Genomic DNA, 14,286 nt, shown 5'->3' on the forward strand with positions numbered 1-14,286 from the left:
TTCACAAACTGTTCATTTAATTAATTTAACATTTTATCTGACACATTTAACATTTTATCTGTAAAAATCATTGTCATGTGACAATAGACCGATCCAGTTCGGGCCGATAAACCCGGCTCAATTCGTTTTTTAACATTAGAGGGGACAACCACTGACTAATCACAACGGCGTCGCCGCCGGCGAAACGTTCGTTACTGAGAACGGTGTTGATGGTAATTTGGTATTCGTCGTTTGTGAGTGATATTTAAAGAGGAAAGTCCATCGTATTTTATTTTTAATATAACTTAGTTGACAGATTGGCGAGTGAAATGGAGTTACCTGCCCGATGAAAAATCGCCCCGGCCAGCTGCTGCATGAGCGTAGGGAGCGAATTTTCGCTCGAATTAAATAATCTGTCTGACAATTCACGTCCGTCTAAGGTACTAACAGGGAAAGGGTAAACGAATCATGTTGTTCCTCTTAAATGTCCATCGTAATTTTACAAAAACCGTAAACACAATCACATGTTCACGTTGTAGATCGTTTCGATATCTATAAATAGATTGTCAACGCTGCTTGTGACGCCTTTATTTCTTAATAGGATGTTCAAAATTAGTTAAATCAGTATTGTGAAAACATGGGTTTCTACCTTTTAATGAACAAAGCAGAAAACATATTTCACGTCCACTACTTCGTGCATTTTATTTGTCTATGTATGTATATCAGTGTAAACAAAATCACAGGACTATAATTTATATCTGATATTATTTTGAAAGAGGTAATTGGGCTTGTATACAGTATGTTTCCATGGATGTACCTGGACATACCCAGAATAATCAGCAACTAATCTGCAGCAATTCTCATTACAGTTTTTTTCATTAAAATCTTCACACGATCCTAAAATGATACACTGACTGAAAATATGAAAATGAATTTGTTTAATCATCCTTTCCAATCTATTTTTCTATGTACTTTGTTGTGGAATCCTAATTTACAAACATCCACAATTCTGGACTTCATGAACTACCAGCATTTATGTACTGGCATGTCACAGCACCATACCACAAAGAAGATCCAAGATACAGCCTGCACCTGTACCTGACCCATCTTCCAGAAATAGGAAACCTGTGAGGCACTTCTTTGAACAGAGAGTGCACAATTATCCAACCAATTAATAGGTCTGAAATAGACTTACACTGAATGAAATAAACTTCTTTTCTTTTAGAGATATTTAACTGCCAATTAGTAATGAACCTAAGGTGTAAAGTATATTCACCAAGTTCCAAGCATTTTGTCAATAAAATTACATATGGATATTATTGCTTCTTAAACAATGGTAATCGTTGTTTCCTTAGATTTGAGCACATTACATCAAATTTGGGTTAAATATATGTTTCAGTATTCATTCCAGTGAAATGAATTAGTCAACTGAGAATTTTGTAAATTATTATGTTCCAAGACTGAATAGTGCCGTACCAAGGTGTAACCAGGGCACCATTTGTTTTTTCACCTTCTTTAGATGTTGAAATAACTTTTTTATGTGTTACGATACTAGTAATGTTCACTTTCAGAATGATTTTCTAGTAAATATATTATTTAAAAAGAGAGAGATATCTTAAAGATATCTTTCAGAAGGATCCAAGAAACAAGAGTCAGTAACAAGTGAATGCTCTGCCATGATACCTATATACGTATTTAGTATATATAAGAATAATTATATATTATTGATTAGTTTATCATTCATTTATTACCTTTCCATGTTTACAAAAGGACGCAAGATTCTTAAAAAAACATACCTTTGCTATTATTTCCAATGATTTAGTTAAAACGGCAGGTTCAATCACTGTATTACTCTTATAATACACCAGTGTACCTCCTATACGCGTTACATTTTGTAACAAAAAATCAAAACAAATAATGTTCTCTTAGTTAAGAAATACAATACAATTTTAGAAAACATTCCAGAAAGTCACTAATCTTCTCGCATCGTTTTCGTCTCGATCCACAAAGTCTACGGCAATTCATTTCAACAAAGTCCCATGTCTTGAAATAATTACGGTATTTTGGATATTGCGTGGCAGGCATCTGCTGACACTGTCCGTTTGAATAAAATTACAGAGTAGGCCTTCATATTATGCTTTATAAACTTGAAAACATTCTAAAATATGTGACAAATTTAAGAATATTTACAACCAAAGACACAATTGACAACATTTGTTCCTAAATGTAACACGTTTTGTTATTTTGGTCGACACTAACCGAAATCAGATCGCCGTCAGATTTGTTGACATTGTGTCACGGCTTTTTCGTCCGTCTCATTTCAGCTTGATGGTCTACCAACTCAATGCCCGGTATTGACTAAATACGTTAAACAAAATCCGTATTGCAGTTACAAGAATTATCCGTGTTTATTAAATTTGCGGAATCTTAAACCGCTGCTTGTTGTCATCTAATTGGTAATGGTGCTGCACATGTGCGGCCGTTTGGAAATTTGTGCGAATTCTCACCTTCCGGCAGACGTAGGTTTGATGAAGGTTGGTGGACATTTAACTGATCGTGAGGCCTATCTCATTTCTTGATCCGTTTCAGTTTGTTTTGTCAGGACCATATTGATTTTGTTGAAGGTACACATTAAATCGCAGAAATAGAAAATAGATATAGCGAGTGTGAATGGTATAATTCGAAGCACTTCACTTCAGAGGCATCGTTTGACCCCGGGAATTTTTCTGAAAATCCACAAAGCGCGCCCAGACTATTGATTGGCCGAAACTCCAGTTTTGATTGACAGACTAGATCTGTCTATTGTGTTATGAAAAAGTATATGTATTTCGCTCTTAAAATATCAAGATTTTCACTCTTTGTTTCTAGATTTTGGCTCCGCTGTGAGAAGATAGTTTTCAGATGCTGATTCACTTTGAGGACTAACTCAGTACTTCATTCGAGTTGCACGGCAGGTAACAGTTTCTAAAAGTCTGCCTGTACATTTTAAAACTGCATGTTATCCCAGAAATCCATTTTCGAAATAATTCAGTGATGCGAAGTGTTATCGAGTCACAAATTAATCACACTGGAATGTCAATGAGAATCAGCAGTACCACCACAAACCAGCAAATCGTGTTCTTACTCAATGACGTTGTATTCACTTCAAAACACCTACTATCTGATCAAACTTGACCTTTTCTTTCTGTCACTGTAAATAACCATATTCAGAATTAATTGAGATCGACCTTTAGAAGAAGATGCTCTCATAACCCTTCCCCCTTCCCAATCTTTCAACAATACCCTGTACACAACACTGTCCTTGTTGAAAACAGTGGTATCTGCCAGTCACAAGTGTGTTGTGGAGATGAGGTAAATTTGATTTGAACCTCCTATTTGTGTGACATCATTCACGGTGTCCCTTGACGATCAGCAGCATGTAAGTCATCAGACGGCGTATTGACAGACGAGTTCGACCGAAGGCTTGTACAACTGCTGCAATGAAATGTCCCTCATTAAACTTTTGTATGCCATGATCACGTTGCTGATTTGCGAGTCGGCATACTCGATTTTGTAAATAAAACGTCCATTTTTTCATTAGGTTTTTTCATGTTTAGCGAAGGAAGTGTGACCAAGAGGACAGAACATATTCTAAATTCTAGGCCTGCACTCCAGTTCAGGAGGACCCTTGAGCTGAGGATTCCCGTAGCAGAGCACTAAACCTGGAAATGTGATAACGTAATCCTTGCAGTCTGGGACAGATGTATTAAACTGTGTGTGTTTGGGGAATCAACTCTCTTTGCAAGAGGTACCACCATACCTAACCACACACAACACAAGACCTGATTAATTAACGATGATTTTACACAGCCACACAATGACTTGTGACTGTGTGTCGTCCCTGTTTAAGGCCTATTCCAGCAATCATACGAGAGTTATCAAATGGAAATATTCAGTGTGGTAGTGTGGGATATTTAGGTTTGGGTTACTTTAAAGTTTTCAGATCAGTATTTAGAAACAGAAAGCAAAGAAAGGATGAATCCATAACTGAATTTAGGTACATACTCCGACGTTTGGGTTTTGGTTGCTCATCTAGAGGCTTCTTATACATCCTTAGAACCACATTTATTTGATCAGTTTTTGAATAGTATCGCACGGAGAGTTTTGGGGTTTGCACCTATTCCTCCAGTATCGCACTGGGGGTTAGATGGTTGTACTTAGGGGTGGTGGTGCTGTGTCTCACCCGTGGATGTCCAGTGCATGAACGACACAAGTCTGTCTCGGGTCCACAACTCTTTATTCGTACACAGGCGTCGACTCACACGTCTCTACAGCTTCGAACTATCTGCTCTCTCTCCCCGCGGCCCTATTGTCTGAGCCGTTATATATACCCAGGGTTGGTCAGTCTTGGTCTTTGCTCTAGTTGTTCCCCCTTAGTTCCTGGTCAGTGATCGGTTATCAGTAATTATCTTAATTTGGCCCCTAATTATTAATTGGCCAGAATGTGCACTGCAGATGGTGTCTTGACGTGATTGCCTCTCTTCATACCGGGGTGGTTAATGCCTTTAAGGACTTGATCCTTTTATCTGTGTTATTTTTGGCGGCCAGCGCGTGCATATTCAGTTGGGGGGCCGATTGGTCACCTACTAGCCGCCTGCAACTATGACGGGTATTACCCAGGGACAATGGTATGTCACTGACCAGTGCTAACATCAACCACCCAACCCGCCCAGAGAGTGTGGGCCAGCTGGGCTCCTCTATTCGGGAGCTCGGCAAGTAAATTGACTTAATGCATGGGGGACCAGCTGGGTTCTTGATAATGTGCCTTGGGTGATAGTTTGACCAGTTTCAGTATGAGAAAACGCGTCTTTCTGACATGCTATCACGTTTGATGACGCAGTGTCCCATACTGTTGAATATGAAGTTATAAAAGGTAGTCGGGCAAGAAAACCAGAGAACTATGACCAAGTAAGGGTCGTTGGTCACACATCTGAACAGACACAGAAACAGAAACTCAGAGTCACATCAAGCAACCTTTAACCCTAAGAGCTACAGGAAAGTTGATAGACAAAAGTTAGATCGTTTCATACAAGTCAGAGAAGGGAACCCCTCGTTATGTTTGTCATGACAAAGCTCATGTGAGAAATACTTGTCCATATCTTGAGAAGTTAAGATTACCAACAACTTCTAAAAGGCTTGGAAATAGATCAGGAAACTATTAAATGCTGAGATTGAGGCTGTTCTTTCCCACAGATGGAGAAAGCATTGTGACTGATACGAGTACCTTGTTGATACAGTATGAGCTATCCGCTTCCAGTCAGAAAATAGTTTTGCGCACATTAAAGAACGAATAAACTCAAATTAGGGGTACTCTTCTACCACTGCATATGAAAGACATCTGGTTAGTCATAAACGGTTAATTAAAACCAAGCCCTTAAAAGTTGCTAAAAAGCCGTCTGCCTCTCTATCGCCCGCAAATGAAACCAGAAACAGGTGGCGTAACTCTGTCGCCAGTGACGTCACAGAAAGGACGAATTTCAGTTAGTTGTATAGAAAATGTGTAGGAAGATCGTCAATTTGCTGATTTCTCGACGTCACCAAAGACATGCCGAATTATTGTGTTGCCGTCAATTGCTCCTTGGGGTCGGGTGATGGTGTCAGTATGCACAGATTTCCACCGGACCCCGTAGTTTGTGCTTAAATTGGTTTTTTGCGTGTGCGAAGCGAGCATTGTGGAAGCCTGTGGTATGTACTAAATCGGATGGTTCGCCCCCTACCACGCTTCCAGGATAGAAAATGGAGTTCATCAATTTTATAAAATCAAGACTGCTTGCTACACATTGCTGACCAAAAAGATGAATATAACGCTTTCTTCCTTAGAAGCGAGGTTGTGGTCGGAGTGACAATATTATCATAAGTAATATTATATCGACCCCCGCCTCGCTTCCAAGAGTGAAACTGGTATGTTATGAGCAATGTCATGTAAAATCCGAATGTCCATCAATCAAATACATATTTTACTACCAGTGAAAAGTAATTTTGATTTTGTAAGTAGGTGAAAACAAACCTAAATAGCATTTATCATCAGACAGGGCGCCGCCATTTTTGAAAATCGAGAAGTCACGGGCTAAAGTCCGTTAGAATGATTGAGATTATGGTTTGTTTTCATCAAGTTAGAAAATCAAAACTACTTTTTACTAGTAGTTAAACATGTATTTGAATCATGGTCAAAAGGATTTTGCATGACACAGTCTGTACCATAACATGAGCGAGGTCGGGGTCGAAGTGGAAATACTTCACTTGTTAAATTTACTTGGTTTGTAAACGTTCACTCAACAGTATGTCGACACTTGTCAATATACGTCTTTATATTTGGTCTCATAATCCTAATTACCTTATAATCATACTTGTATGCATTTTGAAACTTAATAAAAAGAAGCTATCTGCGAATGTATAACAGGAATGTAATATCTAGACACTATGTAGTTTGCCTATATGAATCATAACTCATATGTCCTCTGTATCATTACATTTCACGACGAAAACAATGATTCTGTTGAAATTAAAATTAACACAAATTAAAGTTATAGGAGCAATGTCAGGCCTTCTTCGAAGAATGTATCCATCAATATCCACAAAAACGAGTGATATATAAATATGCTCATACTTGTTTAGTTGTCTCCATCAAAGACTATAGAGTGGCTTTGGTTAAGAGTGAAGCATTTATTCTCAGACTCCGAGTAGTTTGAGAGTATAACTCGCATTTCCGTTAATTGTATTAAATTGGTTTGGTTGAAAGAGGTGAACGAAACCAATTACTTCTCCATTTTCGACATACTTATGGAAGATATACAAATAGAGTTCTAGTAATTGATTTGGAATTTGGTATCGTTCGTAGAAGATGTAGCCCGATCGCTCCAGGATTTGTTTCACCCAGGCAGAGAGAAATACATGTGAAACAGCTTCAATTTTTTCTACTTCAGAAGTCTTCATTGGGGGTAGTGGGGGAAGTCCCCCTCGTCTGAGGCACCTCGGATTTTCATATATCTAACGTGTTATATGTGATATTTTGTCTTTTTAAATTACCTTATCTGATCTCAGCATAAGCTTCCCGTGATAGTTTGGTTCTGGGCATTTTTTATACCCTGTACTTTTCATATTTTAAATTGGAGCCCCACCCCTGTAAATTTATATGTGAACGGTTTTTGCAGACGGAAAGTAGTCGTATAATTAGTCTTAGATGTGATGTACTTTTGGTTTTCCCTGCACATTTGCAGGCTATTTTGCTCTGTGGCCCAAAACCCCTATTCCCTTTACTACTTGAGAACATATAGCTTTCATTTTTCACAACAGATGTCGCGATTTCAGGTTTGTACAAACCTGTAAAGGAAATAGTTTACCCCCTGAAATGTAGATGAATTCTGCATAGACCCTCATATCTATACCTGCTATGACGTCACGGAGACGCAGCGCTCTGATTGGTGGAAATTTCGTTTGCTGCTGTTGCACTGTTGTCAAAAAGGTCGAGTTAACGTAATTAAAGATTGAAATGAGCAGTTTTAATGACAGGGTTTCATTTATAGCGATGTCAATGAGTGATTTATGCATTTTCACCACGTAGAGTATATATGGATTTTAGCACCTGTAATGTGTCTTTATGCGTATGATAAATTTGAAGGAGGAAGTTTTTGAGTTCTAGTTGATACAGGGTACCCAGTTTCCATCATGTCACATGATGATTTCTGTAAGCTTGGTTTGGAGGGAACGCCTTTAGAGGTAGTTAATAGGGATTTGCATACAGCAAATGATACTCCAATGGTGGTGCTTGTTTCTGTTTGGTTGATGTTTGTGATTTGATTGTGTGGCATTTGAGCAAAAGTTTGTAGTAGCAGATCTAGGATCACCTAGCGGGATAACTAGAATGGATTTCCTGGAACCGTATGATGGGGTAGTGTATGTGAAGATGAAAGTTCTAGGTACCTCAAGGGCTGAACTCTGACTTACCAAACATAAAACTTACAGTTGTTCCAGAATAAGAGTGCTTCAAACAGTGACTGTACCTAGGAATTCTGAAATGCTCGTTGAATGCAAGGTAGACAACCCTATCTGTTCCCATAGTGGTATCACTGAGCCAAATAAATACAGGCGTAGCAAAGGTCTCTTCCTAGTTAGAAGCTTAGTTCAGGTAAAGTACAACACTGTTGTTGTTTCTTTATTAAATATGAGTAATAAGAAGGACTAAGGTGGAAAGTAGCTCTGTAATGGGAATATTAAGAACAGTGGAATGAGTGTTCACATGTGATGAAACTAGTGGCCCCTTAGTAGATTCTTCAGGTTTACCCTCACGTTTGAAACCATTAGTAGACAAGAGTTCATATGAGCTTTCTGTAATGCAGGAAACAGCTGTTGGGAACTTAGTGAAGGACTTTTAAGATATGTTTGTCAGTGAAGATGGAATCTACGGTCAGACAGATGTTATATCACTCAATACTGACAGAGGAAAGACAAAGTCTATCAAATTACTAGCTAGAAGTTGTAGGGGAGGAAGTAGAGAATGCTTAAGTAGAATGTCCTAAAACCCAGAGATAGTCCCTGGTCAGCTCCAGTTTCTATAGTTACACGTAAAGATTCACATCCTCCACCTAGAATTTATGAAACCCCAGAAACTTTGGGAGGGTCCAGATGATTTTGTAGATTTGATTTAGCTCAGGTTATTGGAGGTCAAAATGGACATTTGAGAGACTAATGGATAATATCTTAGGCAAACTTAGATGGGAAAAGTGCCTGTGCCATTTAGATGATGTTATTGTCTTTGGATCAGCCGTACATTGCCGTCAGCAATCTTACATATGTCCCTTGTTAAACTTCGTCAAGCGACCTTGAACTTGAAACCAAAGAAATGTACCTTATTTCAAAGAAAAGTTAAGATTCTGCCAAAGGAATAACATGTACACTAGACAAGTAAATGCTGCAGAAGCATGGCCCCAGGCCAAAGGTAGGTCAGAGATTCGAAGCTTTTCAAGTCTTGTTGGCTCGTATAGGCACTTCATCCCGAACTTCTCTGAAAAAAACTTTTCCTCTGGTTAGTCTCACTAGAAAAGGTGTTCCATATAGGTGGTGTGATAACTGTGTGTCAGCTTTTCTTCATTTGAAGCTGTGTCGTACTCAAGCACCAATACTTTCATTTCCTAAGAATGATGAATTGTTCATTATTTGACACATATGCCGGTTCACAAGTTCAAAATGGGGAAGAGCATGTTTTGTCGTACACAAGTAAAACTCTTCATTCGGCTCAAAGAAACTAATGTACGATCAGGCGAGAACTCTTGGCTGTTGTGAATTTCTTGAGTCACTATAGGCACTTCCTTTGTGGTAAGAAGTTCCTGTTACTCACTGATCATGCCCCCCCCCCCCCCCCCCCTAGTTTGGCAAAAGAATGTCAAGGATCCTGAAGGCATTCTTTCTTGATAGGTGGTTGAGCATTAAATATATCAGTTCGAAATTCAGTATAGGTCAGGTTCCAAACACAGAAATGCAAATGCCATGTCTTGCAAGTCACTTAGGAAGTGAAAAAAATGAGGAATGTCCTGCTTGTAGTTCCTGCAGAAACCAGTCACGTTCTCAGTATGTTTGTCCCATAAAAATGGATTCAGAAGACAATAGCACTGTTATTAAGGTAAGTTCATCAGTCTTATTGAGGTCAAATGTTTCAAACCGGTAACCAGTTTGGACAAGAGATGAACTACTTGAGGCCCTGAACAAAGATGTAGGGATAGGTCCCATACTGAAGTGTCTCTCTGAAAGTTAAGATCAACCCTCTAGGGAGCATTTTGTCAATTTTAGCTCTGATGCTAGAAATGTATGGGAATGTTTTACAAGTTGAGAATGGCCTCTCTTACAGAAAGGTAGAATCTGATTTTTTCGGTCGACATTTACAGCTAGTAGCTCCATCAATTGTACAAAGGGACATAATTCAGCAGTTGCACACAAGTCGTACTGGTGGTCATTTTGATGGAGCTAGAACTCTAAAGTCCCTAAAAATGAGGTTTTACTGGCCCAGTATGTCTGGTGATGTCAGACGTTGTTGCAGGAGTTATGATCGGTGTGCTCGTTATAAACCAGGCCCTGGCCGCAGTAAAGCTTTATTGAAACAATTTGTTGTTCGTGCTCCAATGGAATGTTTAGCTATTGATATCACTGGCCCTTTGCCAGTCAGTAGGAACGGGCACAAATACATCATTGTCGTAGGTGATTATTACCCCAAATGGAAGGAGACATTCACTCTCAGTGATCATATCGCTCAGACTGTAGCTGATAAGTTGGTGACAGAGGCTTTTAATCGTTTTGGATGTCCAATGCAAATCGATACTGACCAAGGAAGGGAGTTTGTATCCAGTCTTTTTCCTAGTTTTGGTGGCTTGCTCGGAATAGAGAAAACCTAAAATGAGACCATACCGCCCGCAATCAGATGCCCTTCTGGAGTGGTTCAACAAAACTCTGAAGCAAACATTGTCTATTTATGCACACAATGAGCTGCTAGCTTGGGACGATACATACATTGTAATGGCTTATCGTGCTACAGAACATGAAAACACACGCTGTTCACCTAAGTTGGTTACAGGAAGTAGAAAACCCCTCACATAGTGAAAGTGATTATGCCACAAACTGATCCTGATTCAGACCAAGATATCTTTGCAGATACTGTAACTATGGATGCTGATGTTCACAATGATGATATAGGTCATACACCCGCACTTAGAACTCGTTTTGTGAGGCTTGTAAAACCCAGAATACGGTATTCACCTTAGTCTAGTGTGATGTCTTCTTGGTTCAGATATAACAAGTGTTAATCTGGGGGAAGAGGATCTTAGTAGTGTGATGTTCAGCTTGTAGCACATTGACCCACCTGGTGTCCATAAGACCAAGCGAGTCCATGTCAAATGTCCATCATGTGGACATATCTTCACAGACTGGAAGAGAGCAGAGAAACATGCTTGAATATACAACCTGCCTGTTGTACTTGAGATGGTGGAGGTAGAGAACTTCCGTTATATCGATCCTGGTGATGGGATGCTGGACACTGGACAGGAATCCCTCAAGAAAGAAGAGATTGCCAGGCATCACAGCCTCCCTTTCAGAGAAATCGCAACAGAGGACCGTCAGATGGAAATGGGTGCCATTCTTGAGAGCCTTCCAGATCCTCCTAGCGACGAACCTCAAGTTCGCACTGATGATTCGCGAATGTCGCATTTTATGTATATGTACTGAATGAAATAATTGTTATGCTGTGTTTGTATTAGGGGTTATAGTCGGGGAAGTATTTTGGTTTAGTTTGAAGTAAAGTTATTAGTTAATAACTTTGTATAAGTGGGGAGGTATGTGGCAGTTTAGGATATTTAGGGTTGGGTTACTTTAATATGGACTTTTAGTGTGTTCCTGGCACTCCGTGTTATTAGTCCATTGGTCCGCCAGAGGTGAGGACATTTATTTCAGTTGCCTTTTTTGTAAATAAATTATTGAGTTTATTGTCTATGTGTTATGTTTTTACCAGCAATGAAGTTTGATTTATAGAGCCAACTTGAAGTTGGCTAATTTATCATCACTGCATAAAAATATACACAATGCAAGGTCCACAACCAAAGAATAGTCAACGTCAGCTGACCCTTACACAAGTAACATGTTATTACAGAGATGGTGCACGAGAGATGGCGTCATCATCTAGACTATGTCATCGTCTTGCTTGGCTTTGCAGTTGGATCTGGGACCTTTGTGAAGTTCCCCTACCTTTGTATGCGCAATGGAGGAGGTAAACTATGACCGACTTCGTGAATAGTGTAACCTATTGTATAAGTCGTCATTTGACTCTACCATTACACATATATATTTAGCGCCTTATGACTGCTCATCACTTTCCTTTATCCTACAATTTCTCTATCCTTCTTCATTTTTCCACTCTTATCGTAGGTTTGCCTGCCCACAATCTGCTTTGGAACATAGACACACAGTTAACGATCTGGTCCGCTAACCTTGTAACTGTGACACTCATATTATGAACAGCTACCTCTTTCATCGAAAGTGGTCGTGTAGTGAATACTTATTTTTCCGGATTATCAATCTTGGCAATAACTAGTTGCATTTGAGTACAGTCCAAAACCAGGGAAATGAGTAGTACTACTCGAAACAAAATTAATATCCCTCACAGTAAAGACAATTTAAAAGCAGAGAATGGTACATAAAAGTATTGAGAACTGACAATAGTTACTTTTCAGTGCAGTATTCCCAAAAGCCCTATCCAGTTCATGTTGCCAGATGATGTAGTGAACACACTTCTGTTTTGTCACACAGATGATTCAGTGAACACACTTCTGTTTTGTCACAAAGCTCAAAATTTTCTTTAGGTGCATTCCTCATTCCATTCATCATGTTTACCATCATTGGAACCATTCCCTGCGTGTTTCTGGAAATGGTCATTGGACAATACTCTCAGAGTGGACCTGTCAACGTTTGGAACCTGTGTCCACCGTTTAAAGGTAAGAATGTCATGTTCTGGAAGAATTGCACTTACTAGTCTACAGTTGCATACTATATACTATATCTAGCTTGTGAAGCAAGTACAGAATTAATATCCAGTTGACATGATGTGTGTATGTACATGTGTGTATGTATTCATGCCTGTTTGTATTGGTGCTGGAACAGCTGTAAACACATAACAACCCGAGCGAGTAACCAAACTGATGGAATGAGGTGGTTTGTGTACTTTTAAGGTTGGATTATTTGGCTGCAGGTATTGGTGTGGGAACAGTGATCATCATGTTTCTCTACACGGCGTCCTACAGCGTCATGTTTGCTTGGTTTGCCTACTATTTCTATAACTCCTTCACACCTTCACTTCCGTGGGGGCACTGTGGCAACACCTGGAATACGGAAACATGTATATCTCACACCAGTCATGACAACGGAACCTTAGCTAAGGACAGAGAAATGCTGACCAATTCTACCCCTGTCATGTATGATGCAGTACCAACTAATATTACATCTGTCGCCGGGATGACTGCTACAGAGGAGTTCTGGAGGTAATTACAGGAATAATCTGATAACGAGTGAGTGAGTGAGTTAATATTTAACGGCAATATTTCAGCCATATTATGACGAGAACATTCAACAATGAAAAATACCACATGTACATTATAAAACCTGTCAACGAAGGAGGACAGTAAAAGAACGAGATTAGCACAATTATCATAAAAACTAGCGTTGAAAGTTAAAATGAATGTCACTATCTGGACAAAACAATATAAAACACGCTATAGATCTCCAACAACCGAAGGTAGATCACCATACTAGGGACCATGGGGACTTAGAGTACCTTTGCTACCTGCATGGACCCGAGTTGGATTTACATCATCCCTTCAGCCGCTGGAGAGAGTATGAAATGCTAGCCAAAATTAAGATAACATGAATACTACGATTAAACAACTGGTAGACTTAAATTTACATCAAATGTTTTTGGGACTTGCGTATCCTTTCAGGAGGACAATAATTTTACAATACTTCAACCCCCTTTGAGGGTACAGCCCCTAACAGGCACCCGTGAACAGCCACCTCCGCGTGGGTAACGCTGGGTAACGCTGAGAGCCGTTCACCCCCCGTCGTGGACCCGGGGGAATATATGGTCCACCAACCCGTTTGCAGTGGGTTGCGGCCCTGTGTCGGTGGAGGAAGGGATCCTGGTGGTTGAGGACAATAGGGGCCTGCAACTATGTTCCTATTGCCTACTACACCACTTTGGCCATAACTGCACGTAGACGGGTGGTTGAATGGGCCCGATTCAACCAATCGGCTGGTCATGCCAAGCCCTGTGCATGGATTATCATTGCACAAACGTCATTTGGAATTACTGTAACTATGGTCTTGACTTTATTGTCTAAAACATTTTTCATTTTGAATTATGTTGTTCTGAACTGTGCTTAGAGTCCTATGCCAGAAGGTGGCTAATGGGCCATGGGCCATCTGGTGGAATCATTAATCTTTTAATTCTTCTGCAGGAGTATATCATCCGGTTATCCTCGGTGCTGCAAGCTGGAGGCCCGCTTGCTTTAGCATTGTCCTTGTGATACTCCGTGGTGGGTGGGGACCTCGGATGATGAACAATATTACACTAACCATGGCTTATGAAATACCACTAAAAAAAACCCCAAAACGTCCACTTGAAAATGACCCTGCTGATACTGACCACAGACCGTCTGCATCGATTGAGTATTGGTCGCATTTCCGTTGTGATTTAGACTCCTGACAAGACACTGTTAAAGCTGAACCCCTTTGCTGTAT

The 14,286-nt window shown here is 39.8% G+C and overlaps 1 protein-coding gene across 3 annotated transcripts in view; it reads left to right on the top strand.

The window, feature by feature from the left end:
• The window catches only part of LOC137255720 (sodium-dependent dopamine transporter-like), a 54,631-nt gene that overhangs the window by 25,514 nt on the left and 14,831 nt on the right, over window positions 1-14,286 (top strand). For 2 of the 3 annotated variants that reach the window (XM_067793218.1, XM_067793219.1), the window contains exons 2-4: window positions 11,648-11,764; window positions 12,357-12,488; window positions 12,743-13,031. In XM_067793218.1, coding sequence (XP_067649319.1) covers window positions 11,650-11,764; window positions 12,357-12,488; window positions 12,743-13,031 — 536 coding nt within the window. In that variant the 5' untranslated portion in view covers window positions 11,648-11,649. Of the gene's footprint in view, window positions 1-2,847; window positions 2,934-11,647; window positions 11,765-12,356; window positions 12,489-12,742; window positions 13,032-14,286 lie in introns of all 3 variants that reach the window. The other variant, XM_067793217.1, reaches the window with a different exon arrangement.

The sequence above is a fragment of the Haliotis asinina genome, chromosome 11 (assembly GCF_037392515.1).
Source record: "Haliotis asinina isolate JCU_RB_2024 chromosome 11, JCU_Hal_asi_v2, whole genome shotgun sequence".
In the NCBI taxonomy this organism is placed as follows: Eukaryota; Metazoa; Mollusca; class Gastropoda; order Lepetellida; family Haliotidae; genus Haliotis; species Haliotis asinina.